Raw genomic sequence first — 21,946 nt, 5'->3', positions numbered from 1 at the left:
TGAAAGGAGGTTGTAGCTAGGTGGGGTTGGTCTCTTCTCCCAAGCACCCAGGAACATAGCAAGAGGACAGAGCCTCAAGCTGTGCCAGGGCAGGTTTAGGTAGGATGTTAGGAAGAAGTTCTTCAACCCAGGTGGGGTTGGTCTCTTCTGCCAGGCAACCAGCAGTGGAAGAAGGGGACACAGCCTCAAACTGTGCCAGGGGAGGTCTAGGCTGGCTGTTAGGAGAAAGTTGTTGGCAGAGAGAGTGATTGGCATTGGAATGGGCTGCCTGGGGAAGTAGTGGAGTCACCATCCGTGGAGGTGTTTAAAAGGAGGCTGCATGAGGCACTTAGTGCCATGGTTTAGTTAATTAGAAGGTGTTAGGTGATAGGTTGGACTCAATGTCAAAGGTGTTTTCAAACCTGATTAATTCTGTGGTTCTGTGATAAGGAGGAGAGAGAGAAGAGAAGGACATCACTTGAAGATTGTAATAGGAATGGATATCCAGAGTATGTGGTATTAGACACAACCCACAAGTGTGGTTTGTGCAGCAGAACCCCATCCCTTGCTGTTCACACACACAGGAAAGCTGGGAGGGACTTTTTAGGCTGTCAGATAGTGATGGGACCAAGGGGAATGGAACAAAGCTAGAAAAGGGTAGATTCAGACTGGGTGTTAGGAGGAGGTTCTTGGCTGTGAGAATGGTGGGACCCTGGAGCAGGTTGCCCAGGGAGGTGGTGGAGGCCCTGTTCCTGGAAGTGCTTAGTGCCAGGCTGGATGGGGCTCTGGATGGCCTGATCTAGTGTGAGGTGTCCCTGCCCATGGCAGGGAGGTTGGAGCTGCATGATCCTCATGGTCCCTTCCAACCCTGGCTGATTTTATGAGTTCTATAAGAGATTGGAGTATTGCCTGATGAGGAAAGGCTGAGAGCCTTGAGGCTGGTTAGTCTGGAGAGGAGAAGGCTGGGAGGGGATCTCATCAAATGCCTATAAACATCTGAGGGCTGGGGGTCAGGAAGGAAGGCACAGGGACAGCCTCTGCTCACTTGTGCCCTGCCACAGGACAAGGGGCAAGGGATGGAAACTGCAGCACAGGAAGCTCCACCTCAAGATGAGGAAGAACTTGTTGAGTGTAAGGATCCCAGAGCCCTGGCACAGGCTGCCCAGAGAGGTTGTGGAGCCTCCTTGTCTGGAGCCTCTGCAGCCCTGCCTGGAGCCTTTGCAGCCTTGCCTGGATGTGTTCCTGTGCGACCTGCACTAGATTCTATGGTCCTGCACTGACAGGGGAGTTAGACCTGAACATCTCCAGAGGTCCCTTCCTACCCCTGACATCCTGTGAGCCTGAGATCTTTTCACATCCTTCAAATCCTATCTCCCTGGCAGCTCAGACCAAACTTCTCTCCATGGGCACTGCCAATGTGAAAGTTGGCTGGAAAAGAACATACTTCTTTTTTCTTTCTGTGCTCTTAAAGCTTGCTTGTTTTTCAGAATTGCTTCTCATAGAGGGAAAGTTGACTTTGGAGGTACTAGAAGGAACAGAGTCTTTAAGGTCCCCCACGGGCAGAAATCCATCTTTCCTTGACAGTAATGCTGCATTGTTCTGTTCGTTTCTGGTTTACATCTAAGTCCTTGCCTGACGAGTGTCCATTTTTCATGCTCCTTCATTAGTCACCCTTGCATTAATGCTGCCTTGAAAGCATCTGGTCTGCCTCTTACCACATGCCTCAGAAATGATAAAAGATGGACTTAAAGTTTAACCCACCCACCCATCAGAGTAAAACTCAGAACACTAAGATAAAGTACATTTGATTGGGGAGAAAAAAAAAAGTCAGGTCATTTTTTTGCTCCTCCTTCCAAGCTGACAAGTGAAAAAAGGAAGTGCCATGGAATCCTGTACAAATGATTACCTTTAGCATGCAACCTCTGAGTGGTTTGCAAGCTGAAAATGCATTCCATGTGAAAGGAGATCATTTAGCAGTGCGTGGAAATGAAGATGCCATTCCTCTGTCCCCCAACAGCGGAGACATTCAGGGGTAAAGCTAACAGTATGGTCTGCACTGAAACTCTGATTTCCCTTTGTACTCTTTAGTTGGATGCTTGTTGAAATTCTGTTATTTCACAGAGTCAGGACAAAGATTCAGGTTGGAAAAGCCCCTCAGGATCACCAAGTCCAACCATTCACCCTGCTCTGCAAAGTTCACTCTTAAACCATAACCTCAAGCACCTCATCCAAAAGACTTCTAAACACAGCCAGGGTTGGGGACTCCACCACCTCCCTGGGCAGCTCCTTCCACTGCCTGACCACTCTTGCTGGGAAAAAATTCTTCCTAATGTCCAGTCTAAACCTACCCAGTGGCAGCTTGAGGCCATTCCCTCTTGTTCTATCACTACTTACCTGTGAGAAGAGACCAGCAGCAGCCTCTCCACAACTTCCTTTCACAGCCATGAGGTCTCTCCTCAGCCTTCTCTTTTTCACACTAACCATCCCCAGCTCCCTCAGTCACTCCTCATCAGATTTACTCTCCAGGCCCTTCCCCAGCTTCCTTGCCCTCCTCTGCACTCACTCCAGCACCTCCACATCTCTCTTGTATTGCAGTGCCCAGATCTGAACACAGCACTCAAGCTGTGGCCTCACCAGAGCAGAGTCCAAGAGGACAATCCCCTCCCTGCCCCTGCTGCACACAGCATTGCTGATCCCAGCCAGGATGCCATTGGCTTTCTTGGCCACCTGAGCTGACTGCTGGCTCCTCTTCAGCTGCTTGTCAATCACAACCCCAAGGTCCCTTTCTGCAGGCAGCTTTCCAGTCACACTGCCCCAAGCCTGTAGCATTGCTTGGGGTTGTGGTGGCCCAAGTGCAGAGCCTGGCACTTGGCCTTGTTGAAGCTCATCCCATTAACATTGGCCCATCCATTCAATCCATCCACGTCCCTCTGCAGAGCCTCTCTGCCCTCCTGCAGATCAACTACCTGAAGGGGCATTGTAGCCAGGTGGGGGGTGGCCTCTTCTCCCAGGTAAGCAGCAAGAGAAGAAGGGGACACAGTGTGAAGTTGTGCCAGGGTAGGTCTAGGCTGGATATTAGGAAGAAGTTCTTCACAGAGAGAGTGATTGGCATTGGAATGGGCTGCCCAGGGAGGTGGTGGAGGCACCGTCCCTGGGGGTCTTCAAGAAAAGCCTGGCTGAGGCACTTAGTGCCATGGTCTGGTTGACTGGCTAGGGCTGGGTGCTAGGTTGGACTGGATGATCTTGGAGGTCTCTTCCAACCTGGTTGATTTTATGATGATTCTATGATGAACACTGCCACCCAGCTTGGTGTCACCTGCAAGCTTACTGCTGGCACACCCTCTGTCTCCTTCAAGATCATCAATGAAGATGTTAAACAGAAGTAGTCCCAACACTGAGCCCTGAGGGACACCACTTGTGCCTGGTCATTAGCTGGATTTAGCATCATTGTCCACCACCCTTTGGGCCCTTTCCCCCAGCCACTGCTTCATCCAGCAGAGCTGTGCTAGTCCAAGCCATCAGCAGCCACTTTGGCCACAAGAATTCTGTGGGGAACAGTGTCCAAGGCTTTTCTAATGTTTAGGTAGACAACATCCACAGCCTTCCCCTCATCCAATAGTCAGGTTATTTTGTCTTAGAAGAAGATCAGCTTCATCAGGCCATAGTTGTCCTTCATAAACCCCTGCTGACTGGGCCCAGGGAGGTGTTGGCATCACCATCCCTGGAGGTGTTGAAGCAAAGCCTGGATGAGGCACTTAGTGCCACGGTCTGGTTGATTGGCCAGGGCTGGGTGCTAGGTTGGACTGGATGATCTTGGAGGTCTCTTCCAGCCTGGTTGATTCTCTGTTTCTATATGGTGTGTAATGACACTTGAGATGCCCTGCTCCATTACCTTCCCTGGTGCCCAGGTCAGATTGACAGGTCTGTAGTTTCCTGGATCCTTCTTTCTTCCCTTCTTGTAGGCAGGTCACATTTGCTACTCTCCAGTGCATTGGCACCTCCCCAGTTAAGCAGGACTTGAGGTAAATAATGAGATTTCACTGCAGCTCTGGGTGCAGCCACCCATCCTTACCAGAGAGGATTGTGCAGAAGTACTTCAGGAGTCTGTAAGGAAAGTCTTACCTTAAATATGCTGCAATATATGCCACAAGAGCCCACTCTGGACTTACTGAGACAATGCACTAATAAAGAAAATAGTCTGGCTCAAGGCAGCAGGGCAGAATTTTTGTTCTTCTTTGCTTGTTTTTTCTGAAGAAAAACTTGGAGAGAAATTAGAGCTGGAGGAAAATGCCTGTTGGGAGTGCAGACTGCCTGGTGGTGACATCCCCAGCTGCAGCTGGGTGAGATACATAAGAGAGCTGGTGAGAAAAGCAAGACAGACTCTTCAGCATTGCTGTCCAGGAGGGCTCACTCCACTCTAGGGATGATAAGCTGTGGCAGCAGCATTGCTTGGACAGTGGGAGGAAGAGTATTGCTAAAGCAGACAATCAGGGATCATTCTGCATTGCCAAAATAATACTGAAGAGAATTGCAGCAGCCTTCCTCTTGTCTGTCTCCTGTTGCAGGGGAGGGTAGAGGAGGTTCTCTCTCTGTGTTGCATTAGCAGTGCTGCTGCCAACCTGAGGCTTTAATAATTCACACTCTGTGCACTTCAATTCAAGAGGGATGTTGAGGTGGTGGAAGGTGTTGAGAGAAGGGCAACAAAGCTGGTGAGGGGCCTGGAGCACAGCCCTGTGAGGAGAGGCTGAGGGAGCTGGGGGTGTGCAGCCTGCAGCAGAGGAGGCTCAGGGCAGAGCTCATTGCTGTCTGCAACTACCTGAAGGGAGGCTGTAGCCAGGTGGGGTTGGGCTCTGCTGCCAGGCAAGCAGCAACAGAAGAAGGGGACACAGTGTGAAGTTGTGGCAGGGCAGGTCTAGGCTGGATGTTGTTAGGAAGTTGTTGTCAGAAAGAGTGATTGGCATTGGAATGGGCTGCCCAGGGAGGTGGTGGAGTCTGTGTGGCTGGAGGTGTTGAAGCCAAGCCTGGCTGGGGCACTTAGTGCCATGGTCTGGTTGCTTGGCCAGGGCTGGGTGCTAGGTTGGACTGGATGAGCTTGGAGCTCTTTTCCAACCTGCTTGATTCTATGATTCATTGACAGAGAGGTCCTGACCCAGAGTGTTTTGCTGCTTTGCCTTTTGAGGCATACCTGCTGAAGAGAGTGTTAAGACTTTTTTAGGGGGTGTATTTTTGAAGAGTTGAAAAATGTCCTTGCAAATACTCTGCTTGGAAAACAATCCAGAGTCTCTCAGGGCATTAGCAGGCTCCTGCTTGACAGTGTGAAGTTGCCATAGAATCGTAGAATCATAGAATCATAGAATCAACCAGGTTGGAAGAGACCTCCAAGATCATCCAGTCCAACCCATCACCCAGCCCTAAATGGCAGAGGAATCTGAAGATGGAAGAATTGAAGGACGTTATTGTTACCCTTAGAAACCGTAGCAGTGGCCACAGAGGAAAAAGCAGTCACTTCAAAACCCACACAGAAAACATCCAGCTGGGAGAGACCTCCAAGCTCACCCAGTCCAACCTTCCACCCAGAGCTTAAGGGTCAACACTAAACCATGTCCCCAAGTGCCAAGTCCACAGGCTGCTTAAACACCTCCAGGGATGGGAACTCCAGCACTACCCTGGGCAGAACATTCCAGTGGCTGAGAACCCTCTTGGGGAAGAAATATTTCCTAGCATCCAGGCTGAACCTCCCCTGGAGCAGCTTGGAACCATTTCCTCTGCTCCTGTGCCTTGCCATGAAGGAGCAGAGGCTGCCCCCTCCTCGCTCCAACCTCCCTTCAGGTAGCTGTAGAGAGCTGTCCCAGCTGGGTGTTGTTCAGTTCTGTTCCAGCAGGATGCTTCATGGCAGTTAGCACAGGTGACAGAGTTAGGAGAGCCCTGCAGAGGGACCTGGCCAGGCTGGATGGGTGGGCAGAGGCCAATGGGATGAGATTTAACAAGGTCAAGTGCAGGGTTCTGCACTTTGGCCACAACAACCCCAAGCAGTGCTATAGGCTGGGGACTGAGTGGCTGGAGTGCAACCAGGAGGAAAGGGACCTGGGGGTACTGATAGATAGTAAGCTGAAGATGAGGCAGCAGTGTGCCCAGGTGGGCAAGAGAGCCAATGGCATCCTGGCCTGTATCAGGAACAGTGTGGCCAGTAGGACAAGGGAGGTTATTCTGCCCCTGTACTCAGCACTGGTCAGGCCACACCTTGAGTGCTGTGTCCAGTTCTGGGCCCCTCAATTCAAGAGAGATGTTGAGGTGCTGGAAGGTGTCCAGAGAAGGGCAACAAAGCTGGTGAGGGGCCTGGAGCACAAATCCTATGAGGAGAGGCTGAGGGAGCTGGGCCTGTTTAGCCTGGAGAAGAGGAGGCTCAGGGGTGATCTTATTACTGTCTACAACTACCTGAAGGGACATTGTAGCCAGGTGGGGGGTGGCCTCTTCTCCCAGGTAACCAGCAATAGAACAAGGGGACACAGTCTCAAGTTGTGCCAGGGTAGGTATAGGTTGGATATTAGGAAGAAGTTCTTCACAGAGAGAGTGATTGGCATTGGAATGGGCTGCCCAGGGAGGTGGTGGAGGCACCGTCCCTGGGGGTGTTCAAGAAAAGCCTGGATGAGGCACTTAGTGCCATGGTCTGGTTGACTGGACAGGGCTGGGTGCTAGGTTGGACTGGCTGAGCTTGGAGCTCTCTTCCAACCTGCTTGATTCTATGATTCTATGATTTGCCCAGGCCTTCTGCTTCGTTGTCACTCAACACCCCCCCCCCCCACACACACACCTTGTCAACAGGTTTATCACAACCAAGGAACCCAATTCCTAGGTAAAAGCTGTCCTGTGCAGCCACCTTGTGTAGCTATTAGTAGGTGGCACAGCTGCAGCAGGAGGTGATGGGATAATGCTGTGTGTAGGAAGGAGCCAACAGAATAGAATGTAAGAGCTCCCAGCCTTGGAAATACACAATTATGCATTTCCCCCCCTCTCCTCTCCCAAAATTAGTATCATTTACTCAATGGCTCCCTTGAGAACATTACTGTGTTGTTCTGCCCAGGCCTTTACCTAAGTGTGTTTTTAGTTGGTGGCTCATTGACCTGCTCGAGTCCAGTGGCACACGCAGCAGGGGAGAGCTGGGGGCTCGCAGGGTCCCTCTCACCTGCAGCAGCCCCACTGCAGTGGTTGCCAGGGAAAGGGGGCAGCACCTACCCAGCAGTTCTAGGCAGTAAAGAGGTTAAAGCAGGATGGTTTTGCATTTAGTGCACGTTTCTAGACTAATGACACCTTGAGTGCTGTGTCCAGTTCTGGGCCCCTCAATTCAAGAGAGATGTTGAGGTGCTGGAAGGTGTCCAGAGAAGGGCAACAAAGCTGGTGAGGGGCCTGGAACACAAATCCTATGAGGAGAGGCTGAGGGAGCTGGGGTTGTGCAGCCTGCAGCAGAGGAGGCTCAGGGCAGAGCTCATTGCTGTCTGCAACTACCCGAAGGGACATTGTAGCCAGGTGGGGGTGGCCTCTTCTCCCAGGCAATCAGGTTCTTTGCAGTGAGGGTGGTGAGACACTGGCACAGGCTGCCCAGGGAGGTTGTGGAGCACAGAAGCACCCAATGTGATCTTTGGTCCCATTGGGTGCTTCTGTGCTCCGCAACCTCCCTGGAGGTGTTCAAAGATCCCATTGGGTGCTTCTGTGCTCCACAACCTCCCTGGAGGTGTTCAAGGCCAGGTTGGATGAGGCCTCGAGCGACTTGTTCTAGTGGGAGGTGTCCCTGCCTATGGAACTGGCTGATCTTTGAGGTCCCCTCCAGCCTAAACCATTCCATGATTCTATGATACTTTTTCTTTTCTCCTCCCAGATCTCCGGAAAACCTTTGAGCAGGAGCCCTTGGGGAAGGAAGTGTCCCTGGAGCAAGAGGTCCTGCTCCAGTGCCGTCCACCTGAAGGCATCCCCGTAGCAGAGGTGAGCAGCAACAGCAGTGTCCTCGCACTCAAACATCTCACTAAGACCTGGTCGGTGCCTAAGGGTGCAGTGAGTTAGGTGGTAGTGAAGAGCTGACTGCTCTTTGTAGACAGGATTGATCAGGAACTGGTTGATGGCTTTGGGTCACAGTGCCTTGCTGGGCAGAAAGGCAGGCAGTTTGGTTTCAGTTTTCTCTTCCCCTGTGCTGGGCACAGTCCTGTTCAATATCGTAATTGATGATCTGGAGCAGGGGATTGAGTCCAGCATCAGTAAGGTTGCAGGTGACACCAAGCCTGAAGCAGCTGTGGAGCTGTTGGAGGGTAGCAGAGCCCTGCAGAGGGACCTGGCCAGGCTGGGTGGGTGGGCAGAGGCCAAGGGGATGAGATTGAACAAGGCCAAGTGCAGGGTTCTGCACTTTGGCCACAACAACCCCAAACAGCACTGCAGGCTGGGGACAGAGTGGCTGGAGAGCAGCCAGGAGGAAAGGGACCTGGGGGTACTGATAGATAGTAGCTGAAGCTGAGGCAGCAGTGTGCCCAGGTGGCCAAGAGAGCCAATGGCATCCTGGGCTGGCTCAGGAGCAGTGTGGCCAGCAGGAGCAGGGAGGTTCTTCTGCCCCTGTACTCAGCACTGCTCAGGCCACACCTTGAGTGCTGTGTCCAGTTCTGGGCTCCTCAATTCAAGAGAGATGTTGAGGTGCTGGAAGGTGTCCAGAGAAGGGCATCAAGGCTGGTGAGGGGCCTGGAGCACAAATCCTATGAGGAGAGGCTGAGGGAGCTGGGGGTGTGCAGCCTGCAGCAGAGGAGGCTCAGGGCAGAGCTCATTGCTGTCTGCAGCTGCCTGAAGGGAGGCTGTAGCCAGGTGGGGTTGGGCTCTTCTGCCAGGCAAGCAGCAACAGAAGAAGGGGACACAGTGTGAAGTTGTGCCAGGGGAGGTCTGGGCTGGATGTCAGGAGGAAGTTGTTGTCAGAGAGAGTGATTGGCATTGGAATGGGCTGCCCAGGGAGGTGGTGGAGTCGCTGTGCATGGAGGTATTCAAGAGAAGCCTGGATGAGGCACTTAGTGCCATGGTCTGGTTGCCTGGATAGGGCTGGGTGCTAGGTTGGACTGGCTGAGCTTGGAGGTCTCTTCCAATCTGGTTGATTCTATGATTCTATTCAGAAGCCACAGTTCTATCTGGCATCTGAAGGACACGCTGCAGGTGGAGCTCATTGATTGCTGCCCTTACTATCTTTCTTTGTCCTCTTAAGGGAAAAGAAAACACATTTCACTTGTTCTGAGAAGCACCTTTCAAGCACAGGATAAAAGGTGGTTTGATTCTTACTTTGACTGATTATATTCCACTCCCTTCTTTGTGCACAGTCTCATGGGTGCACCAGCAGGCCAGTTTGGCACACGAGGGTGTACCAGGGAAGGGTAGAGGCTTCCAGATGAAGTAGCATGGGGTGGAGGCAAGCAGGGGATGTGTCTGCCAAGCAGCTGATCTTCAGGGGGCTTATCTGGTTTTCCTACTGGCATTTAAGCTTGAGAGAGTCCAGCACAGAGCCACAAAGGTGATTAATGGAATGGAACAACTCTCTTATGAGGAGAGGCTAAAGGAGCTGGGGCTGTGCTGCTTGGAGAAGAGGAGACTGAGAGATGACCTCATCAATGTTTAGAAATATGTAAAGGATGAGTGCCAGGGGGATGAAGCCAGGCTCTTCCCAATGCCAGGACAAGGGGCAGTGAGTGGAAGATGAGGCATAGAAGTTCCATGGAAACAGGAGGACATTTTTTTTCCCTGTGAGGGTGATGGAACACTGGCACAGGCTGCCCAGAGGGGTTGTGGAGTCTCCCTCTCTGGAGATATTCAAAACCTGCTTGGATGTGTTCCTGTGTGATCTGTTCTAGGTGATCCTGCTCTGGCAGAGGGGTTGGACTGGATGAGCTTTGGAGGTCCTTTCCAGTCCCTGACACTCTGTGATTAAGTGAACCCAGAGTGGGTATCCTGCCATCCACCTGCCTTCCCTTCAATAAAACCCATGCCCACTGACAGCAGTGGGTGTCCCTGTGATCAGGAGCTTCCTTAAGTGCCTTGGTGGCTCCACAAGACTAGAGGAGGTGTCTCTGAGTCACAGGAGGGGCTCTGAAATCCTAAATCCACTGCAGCTCTTAAGAGAAAAATTGATTGTTAGCGACAGTAATTCCTCTAGCTGAATTCTCTGCAGTTTTCCTCTGCCATGCACAGGAGAAATTGTTGGTGATTTGCATTAGGCTAAGTTAGACTGTCAGGGCTAAGTAGCAAAGTGGTTGTCACTCAGCACTGATGACTGATTTCTCAGGAGATGAAGCTTCAAGTGTTATCTCTCCAGCTAACCCAAGTTTAGATTTAATCAGAACTGCAGGAACATGTCCACAAACATCAGGAGGGATAATCAGCACTGAAGGCTTTTCCCATTTGCTTTTCCTGTAAGCTGAGGGCTTCTTTCCCCACCCCCCCAAAGCTGTAAAGAGCATTTAGATCTGCCAAGTCAGACCTAACTGACAACTGTTACATGAATCAGTTGACTTCCCTCAGGAACTTCACAGCAATGTTTTTTACTTTTCTTCTCTGATGCTTCTTTGCAGGTAGTAGTAGATGAGAGGTAGTTTGTTTGAATGCAGTGTTACAGACTGCAGTGGAAGGTAATTGATGAATGCAAGCTGGGATGGTTTTCAAAATGAATACTGTGTTGTAGTTTTGACAGGCAGGACTCTTGGCACAGCAATGTGCCCTGGTGGCCAAGAAGGCCAAGGGGATCCTGGGCTATATTAGGAGGAGTGTGCCCATCAGATCAAGGGAGGTTCTCCTGCCCCTCTACTCTGCCCTGCTGAGACCTCATCTTGAATACTGTGTTCAGTTCTGGGCTCCCCAGTTGCAGAGGGACAGGGATCTGCTGGAGAGGGCCAGCAGAGGGCTGTGAGGATGATGAGGGGACTGGAGGGCATGGCTGAGGAGGAGAGGCTGAGGGCCCTGGGGCCTATTTTGGCTTGCTTAGGCCTTCCACAACAGAAGAACCTGTGAAATTTCAGCATCCAGTCCAGTTATGTCCTCAGAAAAGTCTCTAATGCCCAGCTGGGTGAGTGGTACCCAAGCATTATGATTTTCTGTGGTGCATGGAAATGGAGGCCCCTGTACTCTGCACTGGTTAGACCACACCTTGAGTGCTGTGTTCAGTTCTGGGCCCCCCAGTTTAGGAGGGACATTGAGATGCTTGAGCGTGTCCAGAGAAGGGCGACGAGGCTGGGGAGAGGCCTTGAGCACAGCCCTACGAGGAGAGGCTGAGGGAGCTGGGATTGGTTAGCCTGGAGAAGAGGAGGCTCAGGGCAGACCTTATTGCTGTCTACAACTACCTGAGGGGAGGTTGTGGCCAGGAGGAGGTTGCTCTCTTCTCTCAGGTGGCCAGCACCAGAACAAGAGGACACAGCCTCAGGCTGCACCAGGGGAAATTTAGGCTGGAGGTGAGGAGAAAGTTCTTCACTGAGAGAGTCATTGGGCACTGGAATGGGCTGCCCGGGGAGGTGGTGGAGTCGCCGTCCCTGGAGCTGTTCAAGGCAGGATTGGACGTGGCACTTGGTGCCATGGTCTGGCCTTGAGCTCTGTGGTGAAGGGTTGGACTTGATGATCTGTGAGGTCTCTTCCAACCTTGGTGATGCTGTGACACTGTGATCCCTGCAAAGCTCTCCTGCACCTTTTTTCCCTGGCTTCTGCTCTCCTGATTCACTCAGCCAAGATTCACCACCGAACGCTAACTGCTTCTGACTCTGATTTGTGCAGTGTTCAGGGCAGACCCCAATTAACACTTGGCAGCCTCAGAAATCATATCCACCCCATCAAATAGAACTCTTCCCAATGTTGGTTTTTTTTTTACCTCTTCTGACTTTTGAAGTCAGAAGGGGATCAAACACCCAGATTGGACAGCTGCCTAATTCAGCCTCTTTGTAGATCCTTTCCAACGCTATCGAAAGAACAAAGCCCTGAACACTAATGAATATGAATACCTTAATGTGACACTTTATTACAGCCACTTGCTGAAGCTGGTAAGATAAATATTAAAAGTCAGAAAGATGAAAGCTAACTAGGTGAGTTGAAGGATTACATGATTATTTTAATTTAGAGATGAATGGGTTCTTTGTTTAAGACTTCATTTATCTGGGCAGAGAAGTTTCTGATATGATGGTACAGGTAGCTAAGTACAAAGGGACTAGAGAGAAGGCAGGCAGCAGGCTGAAGATGTCTTCCATCTTGCTGAAAGACTGTTTTAATTCCAAGCAGAGCACATAAATGTGTGTGCTGCAACTGTTAGTGGCATTGTCAAATGCTGGAGTGGGTGCAGAGAAGGGTGGTGAGGCTGGGGAGAGCTCTGGCAAACATGGCCTGTGAGGAGCAGCTGAGGGAGCTGGGGGTGTTCAGTCTGGAGAAGAGGAGGCTGAGAGGGGACCTTATTGCCCTCTACAGCTACCTAAAAGGTAGCTGTAGTGAGGCTGGAGCTGGTCTCTTCTCCCCATTTACTAATGATAGGAGAAGAGGAAATGGCCTCAAGTTGCATCAGGGCAGGTTTAGGTTGGCTGTTGGGAGGAAGTTCTTTCCTGAGCAGATGGTCAGGTACTGGCACAGGCTGCCCAGGGAAGTGGTGGAGTCCCCATCCCTGGAGGTGTTTAAAAGCAGAGTGGCTGTGGTGCTTGAGGCTGTGGTCTGGTGCTGAAGGTTGCTGGGATGAAGGTTGGACTGGGTGATGCTGGTGATCCCTTCCAATCATAGTGATTCACAGTGCTGAGATGTTGTGCTGAGGGGTTTGGTTTAGCCAAGGACTTGTCAGTGTGGAACTGATGGTTGGACTTCATGAGCTTGAAGGGCTTTGCCAACCTAAGAGATTGTGTGAAGTTCTGTGCAGTGCTTTGGTGAGCATATTCCTCAGACTCTTCCCACTCTGGGGAGTGTGTTTTGTGATTGCATTTTTTTCCCACTTACAGGCTCCTGGAGTAGTCACTGGATTTAACACCAAAACAAAGTAAGAGAAGTTTGTGCTGTGAAACCACACAAAATAGGCATTCAGTGTGATGTAACACTGGAGTCCAGACACACTGGACTTAACACCAAAGTGGAGGAAGAACAACTTATGATGTGAAACCATAATATTGGAGTCTAGAGTCCTACCATCTTCCTTTTTATCTTTGATTTTATTGCCTCACTTAGTTTTGGTTTTTATAAATTGGTGGAACAACTGCTCTCAGGGATGCATTCTGTCCTATTTTCAGTAGCTGGGGAATTTAATCTTATAATTCCCAGAATATTTAATTGCAATCAACTGTATCAAGCTCTTACAGATCAATGCTAAAGCAGATCTTAACCACATAACAGCATACAGCTGCTCCAGAGGGCCAGAAGGATGAAGACAGAGGTGGGCAGACAAAGCTTTTAAGGCAGCACTTACCAGTCCACCAGATCCACTAGGACATGACAAGCATTAAAGGGAGCTCAGGTCATGGCCACCAGGAAAAAAAAGAGCCCAAAACACAAGATCCAAATAGAAGGAGGTGTATTGAAGCACACGAGCATCATGGGCCTGAGGTCCTGAGGTCAAATCAAAGTACATCTTGTTTGTTCACTTGGGACAAAGTAAAGAGCAGAGAGTTTGCTTAGTTTGCAGGAAAACCAGATCAGCTTCTCTGCAGTCACATATCCCTGCCCACCAGCCCTGGCTGGCACCAGTGCCAGCTGCACAGTGGCACACCTCCCCACTCCTAGTTTTATAGCCAATATCAAACCTAACCTACCTACAGGTTCTGAATCACTCAGGGGAGTGATTTGTCTTTTCCAATGCATGGCCCAGCAGGCAGTAGAAGGAGCAGTGCAGGTCCTCCTGCACTGGAGCACAAGTCCTATGAGGAGAGGCTGAGGGAGCTGGGGGTGTGCAGCCTGCAGAAGAGGAGGCTCAGGGCAGAGCTCATTGCTGTCTGCAGCTCCCTGAATGGAGGCTGTAGCCAGGTGGGATTGGTCTCTTCTGCCAGGCAAGCAGCAACAGAAGAAGGGGACACAGTGTGAAGCTCTGGCAGGGGAGGTCTAGGCTGGATGTTGTTAGGAAGTTGTTGTCAGAGAGAGTGATTGGCATTGGAATGGTCTGCCCAGGGAGGTGGTGGAGTGGCTGTGCCTGGAGGTGTTGAAGCCAAGCCTGGCTGGGGCACTTAGTGCCATGGTCTGGTTGCTTGGCCAGGGCTGGGTGCTAGGTTGGGCTGGCTGAGCTTGGAGCTCTCTTCCAACCTGTTTGATTCTATGATTCTATGCTCTTACAGTGATGTTTCCTCTCTTAGCTGAGGGGTGATGAGGCAAACTCACTTTCCTGCTGTGAAATGATACAAAACCCAAAGCAGGCATGGACATGAAAACAAACAACGTCCTGCTCTAGCTCCATTCTTTCCTGACTTCTGTTTTGCCTCGATGAGGAAGAATAGGATAAGGTGGGGAGAGAAGCAGTGTGACCCACCAGCCTAGGTGGGAGCTGCCAGTGCTCAGTTGAACACACAGAGCTGCACCTCCCCAGTGTCAACAGAAACATCCCATTTCAATTCCACTCTCTTCTCTGGGTGCATTTTTTCCTAACCTACCCTGGGAAGGCAGGAAGGATCCCCTTCTTCTTCACTCCTACAGTAATGGTAGAGCTATTAGCAATTAACCCCTTAGCTTGTTTAATTTGTTCTTTGAAAGGTGTTAGCATCACATTGCACGTGATAAAATACAGGCATGGAGCCACATCAAATTAGCTTGTTCCAAGAGGTTATAGATCAAAACATCTGTGACATGCAAGATGGGTTAATATGCCAGAGACTGCCAGGCAAACTTCTGCACTGAAGTGTGTGATTTGCAGCACCTTTAACGGGGAGGTAATTGCTTCCTTAATTATAATTGAGGTGTTGCACAAAGTAGTTTAATTGCAGAACCAGGGTGTAATGTACAGCTTGGTGACCCAGTTGGGTTTAAAACTGGGTTGTGATGTGTATGCACATGCATGGCTTTAATTAGGAGCTAGAGGAAGTGGAAAACCATCTCTGAGTCAAGAGGCAGGAGAGGGTGTTTTGCCCAGTGAAGATGACTGTGATACAGGCTTTGTTTGGCAGCTCTTGGCATGGGCAAAAGCTGGTGGAAGCTGGGGACTTCTCCAAATAGACAGCATCAAGTGTCAGCTCCATCTAATTGATTATTAATATGACTGCTATTTGCCATGTTTCATGAGAGCCACTTAGGTTTTGCAGTAGTTATCCCTTAGCTGGGAGCTCCTCTGCACACATTTCCATGCAGGTGGGTGCCACCGAGGCAGTGCTTTCTATTCCCAGCAGCAAAGTGAGCTCTCAGAGAAGTGTTTGTGGCCACAAATACTAATTAGGTGGTGGGAAGTGACATTGTTCATTGCAGTGCTTCCCAACACACAACAGAGCTGTCTGTGAGTGTGAATGGGAGGAAGAGTGGGGAGGGGAAAGCAGGTTTGTGTGCAGGAGGAGCACAGCCCAAAATGAACGAGAACTGCTCGTTCACTTGCCCTGGAGAGCTGTTGGACAAGGTTTGGCCATACAGACAGGTACAGGATAAAGCTCCTCACAGTTCTCAGTGCCTGGTCCCACACATTTCTGTTCCTTTTGGCAAGTTTGCAAATGACACCAAGCTGGGGGCAGATGTGGCTGGGTTGGAGGGCAGAAGGGCTCTGCAGCGGGACCTTGACCGCCTGCACAGATGGGCAGAGTCCAAGGGGATGGCTTCAATAGCTCCAAGTGCTGGTGCTGCACTTTGGCCACAACAACCCCATGCAGAGATACAGGCTGGGGTCGGAGTGGCTGAGAGCAGCCAGACAGAGAGGGATCTGGGGGTGCTGATTGATACCTGCCTGAACATGAGCCAGCAGTGTGCCCAGGTGGCCAAGAGAGCCAGTGGCATCCTGGCCTGCATCAGCAATGGTGTGGCCAGCAGGAGCAGGGAGGTCATTCTGCCCCTGGACTCTGCACTGCTTAGACCACACCTTGAGGACTGTGTTCAGTTCTGGGCCCCCCAGTTTAGGAGGGACACTGAGATGCTTGAGTGTGTCCAGAGAAGGGTGACGAGGCTGGGGAGAGGCCTTGAGCACAGCCCTACGAGGAGAGGCTGAGGGAGCTGGGATTGGTTAGCCTGGAGAAGAGGAGGCTCAGGGCAGACCTCATTGCTGTCTGCAACTACCTGAGGAGTGGTTGTGGCCAGGAGGAGGTTGCTCTCTTCTCTCAGGTGGCCAGCACCAGAACAAGAGGACACAGCCTCAGGCTGTGCCAGGGGAGATTTAGGCTGGAGGTGAGGAGAAAGTTCTTCCCTGAGAGAGTCATTGGACACTGGAATGGGCTGCCCGGGGAGGTGGTGGAGTCGCCATCCCTGGAGCTGTTCAAGGCAGGACTGGACGTGGCACTTGGTGCCATGGTCTGGCCTTGAGCTCTGTGCTAAAGGGTTGGACTTGATGATCTGTGAGGTCTCTTCCAACCTTGGTGATACTGTGATACTGTGATTTTTTTGTGACCCACCAGGCTAGATGGGAACTGCCAGCACTCAGCTGAACAGCCAGCTGCATCTCCCCAGTGTCAACTGAAACATCCAGTTTCAGTTCCATTCTCTTCTCTGTGTCTTTTACACCCCAGACTACTTACTGGTGGGTGATCAGGACAATTCTGAGAAGGATGAGAGCTAGGTTATCCCCCCTTGCTTAGGATTGGCTTGCAGTTCCACTTTGTTCTTTGCTGGGAAATACACTGGCAACTAACTTGGTAGGTGGCCTTGCTTGAACATTTCTTCACCAGTTCATTTCCACAGTGCAGAAGGCAGCACCAAGATGTGCACTTCTTTTTCCAGGACCAAATTTGTTGAGTCTTGAATTCTCTATAGGATCTAAGCCTACAATTCTCCCTTCTAGGGCAGTTTCAATGATGCTCCCACCAGTTCATTTTCACAGTGCAGAAGGCAGCACCAAGATGTGCACTTCTTTTTCCAGGACCAAATTTGTTGAGTCTTGAATTCTCTATAGGATCTAAGCCTACACTTTTCCTTTCTAGTGCAGCTTCAGTGATGCTCCTAAGTGAATCACAGGATCTCAGGATGTTAGGAGTTGGAAGGGACCTCTGAAGACCTTCCAGTCCACCCCCCCTCTGCCAGAGCAGGACCATAGAATCTAGTGCAGGTCACACAAGAGTGCATCCAGAGAGAGCTTGAAAATCTCCAGAGGAAGAGACTCAGTCCACTGGGATCCTCAATTCAAGAGAGAAGTTGAGATACTGGAGCATATCCAGAAAAGGGCAGCAAAGGTGGGGAGGGGCCTGGAGCACAGCCCTGTGAGGAGAGGCTTAGGGAGCTGGGGGTGTGCAGCCTGCAGCAGAGGAGGCTCAGGGCAGAGCTCATTCCTCTCTACAAGTACCTGAAGGGAGGTTGTAGTCTCTTCTCCCAGGCACCCAGGGAGAGAACAAGAGGACACAGCCTCAAGCTGTGCCAGGGCAGGTTCAAGCTGGATGTTAGTAAGAAGTTCTTCCCAGCAAGAGTGATTGGCATTGGAATGGGCTGCCTGGGGGGGTGGTGGAGTCACCATCCCTGGAGGTGTTTAAAAGGAGGCTGGATGAGGCACTTAGTGCCATGGTTTAGTTAATTAGAAGGTGCTAGGTTGGACCTGATGACTTCAAAGGTATTTTCCAACCTAGTTAATTCTCTGATTCTGTGCTTCTGTGATTGTGTGGTGCAGACAATGGGATCCAGGACCTGACTTTCCTCTTGTGATTGCAAGACGTGTAAGGAGTATCACAGTATCACAGTATCACAGTATCACAGTATCACCAAGGTTGGAAGAGACCTCACAGATCATCAAGTCCAACCCTTTAGCACAGTGCCCAAGGCTAGACCATGGCACCAAGTGCCACATCCAACCTTGCCTTGAACTGCCCCAGGGATGACGACTCCACCACCTCCCCGGGCATCCCATTCCAGTGTCCAATGACTCTCTCAGGGAAGAACTTTCTCCTCACCTCCAGCCTAAATCTCCCCTGGCACAGCCTGAGGCTGTGTCCTCTCGTTCTGGTGCTGGCCACCTGAGAGAAGAGAGCAACCTCCTCCTGGCCACAACCTCCCCTCAGGTAGTTGTAGACAGTAATAAGGTCACCCCTGAGCCTCTTCTTCTCCAGGCTAAACAACCCCAGCTCCCTCAGCCTCTCCTCGTAGGGCTGTGCTCAAGGCCTCTCCCCAGCCTTGTCACCCTTCTCTGGACATGCTCAAGCATCTCAGTGTCCTTCCTAAACTGGGGGGCCCAGAACTGAACGCAGTACTCGAGGTGTGGTCTGACCAGTGCAGAGTACAGGGGCAGAATGACCTCCCTGCTCCTGCTGACCACACCATTGCTGATGCAGGCCAGGATGCCACTGGCTCTCTTGGCCACCTGGGCACACTGCTGGCTCATGTTCAGGCGGGTATCAATCAGCACCCCCAGATCCCTCTCTGTCTGGCTGCTCTCCAGTCACTCTGACCCCAGCCTGTATCTCTGCATGGGGTTGTTGTGGCCAAAGTGCAGCACCCTGCACTTGGAGCTATTGAAGCCATCCCCTTGGACTCTGCCCATCTGTCCAGGCGGTCAAGGTCCCACTGCAGAGCCCTTCTGCCTTCCAGCTCAGTCACATCTGCCCCCAGCTTAGTGTCATCTGCACACTTGCTGATGACTGACTCCATGCCCTCATCCAGATCATCTATGAAGATGTTAAAGAGGATGGGGCCCAGCACTGATCCCTGAGGGACACCACTAGTAACAGCTGCCAGCTGGATGTGGCACCATTCACCACCACTCTCTGGGCTCAGCCCTCCAGCCAGTTTCTAACCCAGCACAGAGTGTTGCCATCCAAGCCATGGGCTGACAGCTTAGCCAGCAGTTTGCTGTGGGGGACAGTGTCAAAGGCCTTGCTGAAGTCCAGATAGACACATCCACAGGCCTCCCCACAGCCACCAAGCGGGTACCTGATCATAGAAGGAGATCAGGTTAGAAAGGCAGGATCTGCTCTTCCTAAACCCATGCTGGCTGGACCTGAGATCTTTGCCATCCCTCAGGTGCGCAGTTATTGGCCCCAAGAGAACCTGCTCCATCAGTTTCCCTGGCACTGAGGTCAGGCTGACAGGTCTGTAGTTCCCAGGTTCCTCCATCCCACCCTTTTTGTGGATGGGGACCACGTTGGCCATTTTCCAGTCTCCTGGGACCTCTCCGGTGAGCCAGGACTGCTGGAAAATGATGGAGAGTGGCTTGGCCAGCTCAGCTGCCAGCTCTCTCAGCACCCTGGGATGGATCCCATCTGGTCCCATGGACTTGTGGGTGTCCAGGTGGCTCAGCAGGTCCTGAACTAATTCTTCATGAATTTCCAGGGGAACACACTGCTCCCCGACCCCATCCCCCAGGTCAAGAGGCCACTTGCCCTGAACTCCTCCCTCCTTGCTGTTGAAAACTGAGGCGAAGAAGGCATTCAGGACCTCTGCCTTTGCTTCATCATCAGTTATAGTGTTCCCCTCCTGGTCCAGTAAGGAGTGGAGGCTCTTCTTGCCCTTCCTTTTAGCGTTGATAAATTTATAAAAGTGTTTTTTGTTAACTTTCACAGAGGTGGCAGCCTAAGTTCTAGCTGAGCCTTAGCCTCTCTAATTTTTCTCCTACATAGTCTGGCTACCTCCTTAAACACATCAGGAGAAGCCTTCCCCTCCTTCCAGAGGCGATACACCCTCTTTTTCTCCCCCACTTCCTTCAGGAGCTCTTTGCTCTGTAACTTCTACAGTCAGAAGGAGAAGATCTAGACCAAGAGGGAATGGCCTCAAACTGTGACTGGGTAGATTTAGCCTAGATTTAAAGCTGCCCAGGGAGGTGGTGGAGTCACCAACACTGGCTGTGTTTAAAGGACATTGGGATGTGGTGCTGGAGGATATGGTTTAGGGTGAACCTTTGCAGAGTAGGGTTGTAGGTTGCTCTTGGTGACCCTGGGGGTGTTTTCTGAGCGGAATGTTTCTGTGATTCTGTGAGTTCTCTCAGGTGGCCAGCACCAGAACAAGAGGACACAGCCTCAGGCTGTGCCAGGGGAGATTTAGGCTGGAGGTGAGGAGAAAGTTCTTCCCTGAGAGAGTCATTGGACACTGGAATGGGCTGCCCGGGGAGGTGGTGGAGTCGCCGTCCCTGGAGCTGTTCAAGGCAGGACTGGACGTGGCACTTGGTGCCATGGTCTGGCCTTGAGCTCTGTGCTAAAGGGTTGGACTTGATGATCTGTGAGGTCTCTTCCAACCCTGATGATACTGTGATACTGTGAGCTATGTGTGCTCATATTCCCTTCTCCAGTCTTGAGTTTCTTGTGGAGCAGTTGTGCTGTTGCTGTACCAGATCCTGAAACACTCACGCATAGGCAAGAGTGCCAAGATTGAGCTGCCTGGTAACGCTGGTAGCTTGGCAGGGCTAAATTTGTGTCAGACATTAGCTTGCTTAATAGTTTTTCCTGCATAGGTAATCACTTGTGTGATTTATACTCCCTGTGCTCACTCAGTCTACACAGCAGCCCTGCCCCAGGTTTGCAAGGCTTAACTGGACACTGGAATAGGCTGCCCGGGGAGGTGGTGGAGTCGCCGTCCCTGGAGCTGTTCAAGGCAGGATTGGACGTGGCACTTGGTGCCATGGTGGCTGGGTGATAGGTTGGACTGGATGATCTTGGAGGTCTCTTCCAACCTGGTTGATTCTATGATTCTATGATTCTATGGTCTAGCCTTGAGCTCTGTGGTAAAAGGTTGGACTTGATGATCTGTGAGGTCTCTTCCAACCCTGATGATGATGATACTGTAATTCTCTGCGTGCGCTGCCTTATTTCAGGCAGCTGCTGCTGCTGCTGCTGCTGCTGCAAACGTCCTGCAGCAGCACAAGCCTGGCTGCCACTCGGAGGTACAGCCAGGGTGGCGACTGCAGGTTCCCTGTGCTTGCTGCTGGTCTGCCTTCCCGGGTCGGGCTGCACGTGGCAGATCCCTTCTGTGAATTAGAACAAATGTGCCAATTATGTTAATGTATCTCCCGATACCAATCAAGGAATAATTAGAGACAACACATCTGTCTCTCGCTGGGGAGCAGGGGGGCAGAAAAGGCACCACAAGGTATGTTGCCCTAAATCACAGCCACCTCGGATCCTGCGCTTCCTCAGCCACTCACAGCAATGGCTCAGCGCCTGCCCAGCGCGTTAGCGGCGTTGGATCATAGAATCATAGAATCATAGAATCAACCAGGTTGGAAGAGACCTCCAAGCTCAGCCAGTGCAACCTAGCACCCAGCCCTGGCCAATCAATCCCACCGTAGGAATCATAGAATCATAGAATCAAGCAGGTTGGAAGAGAGCTCCAAGCTCAGCCAGTCCAACCTAGCACCCAGCCCTGGCCAAGCAACCAGACCATGGCACTAAGTGCCTCACCCAGGCTTTGCTTCAACACCTCCAGGCACAGCCACTCCACCACCTCCCTGGGCCAATCACTCTCTCTGACAACAACTTCCTCCTAACATCCAGCCTAGACCTGCCCTGGCACAACTTCACACTGTGTCCCCTTCTTCTGTTGCTGCTTGCCTGGCACAAGAGCCCAACCCCACCTGGCTACAGCCTCCCTTCAGGTAGTTGTAGACAGCAATGAGCTCTGCCCTGAGCCTCCTCGTCTGCAGGCTGCACACCCCCAGCTCCCTCAGCCTCTCCTCACAGGGCTCTGCTCCAGGCCCTCACCAGCTTCTTTGCCCTTCTCTGGCCACCTTCCAGCACCTCAACATCTCTCTTGAATTGAGGAGCCCAGAACTGGGCAGATGTCTCATTAAATTGAATAATCAGATCCAGGTTTAAGAACTGTTGTGGCTGGAACGAGTGATCACAGTATCACAATATCACAGTATCATCAAGGTTGGAAGAGACCTCAGAGATCATCAAGTCCAACCCTTTACCACAGAGCT

At 51.4% G+C, this 21,946-nt stretch overlaps 1 protein-coding gene across 1 annotated transcript in view; it reads left to right on the top strand.

Moving 5' to 3' along the window:
• The window catches only part of UNC5C (unc-5 netrin receptor C), a 337,270-nt gene that overhangs the window by 254,810 nt on the left and 60,514 nt on the right, over positions 1 to 21,946 (top strand). Inside the window, exon 4 of the mRNA XM_064148354.1 lies at positions 7,853 to 7,956. Within this exon, the coding sequence (XP_064004424.1) occupies positions 7,853 to 7,956 (104 nt within the window). The remainder of the gene's footprint in view (positions 1 to 7,852; positions 7,957 to 21,946) is intronic.

Source organism: Pogoniulus pusillus, chromosome 9 (assembly GCF_015220805.1).
Source record: "Pogoniulus pusillus isolate bPogPus1 chromosome 9, bPogPus1.pri, whole genome shotgun sequence".
Lineage (NCBI taxonomy): Eukaryota > Metazoa > Chordata > Aves > Piciformes > Lybiidae > Pogoniulus > Pogoniulus pusillus.
The sequence above is the reverse complement of the archived record's forward strand: the minus strand, read 5'-3'. Positions and strand labels throughout refer to the sequence as shown.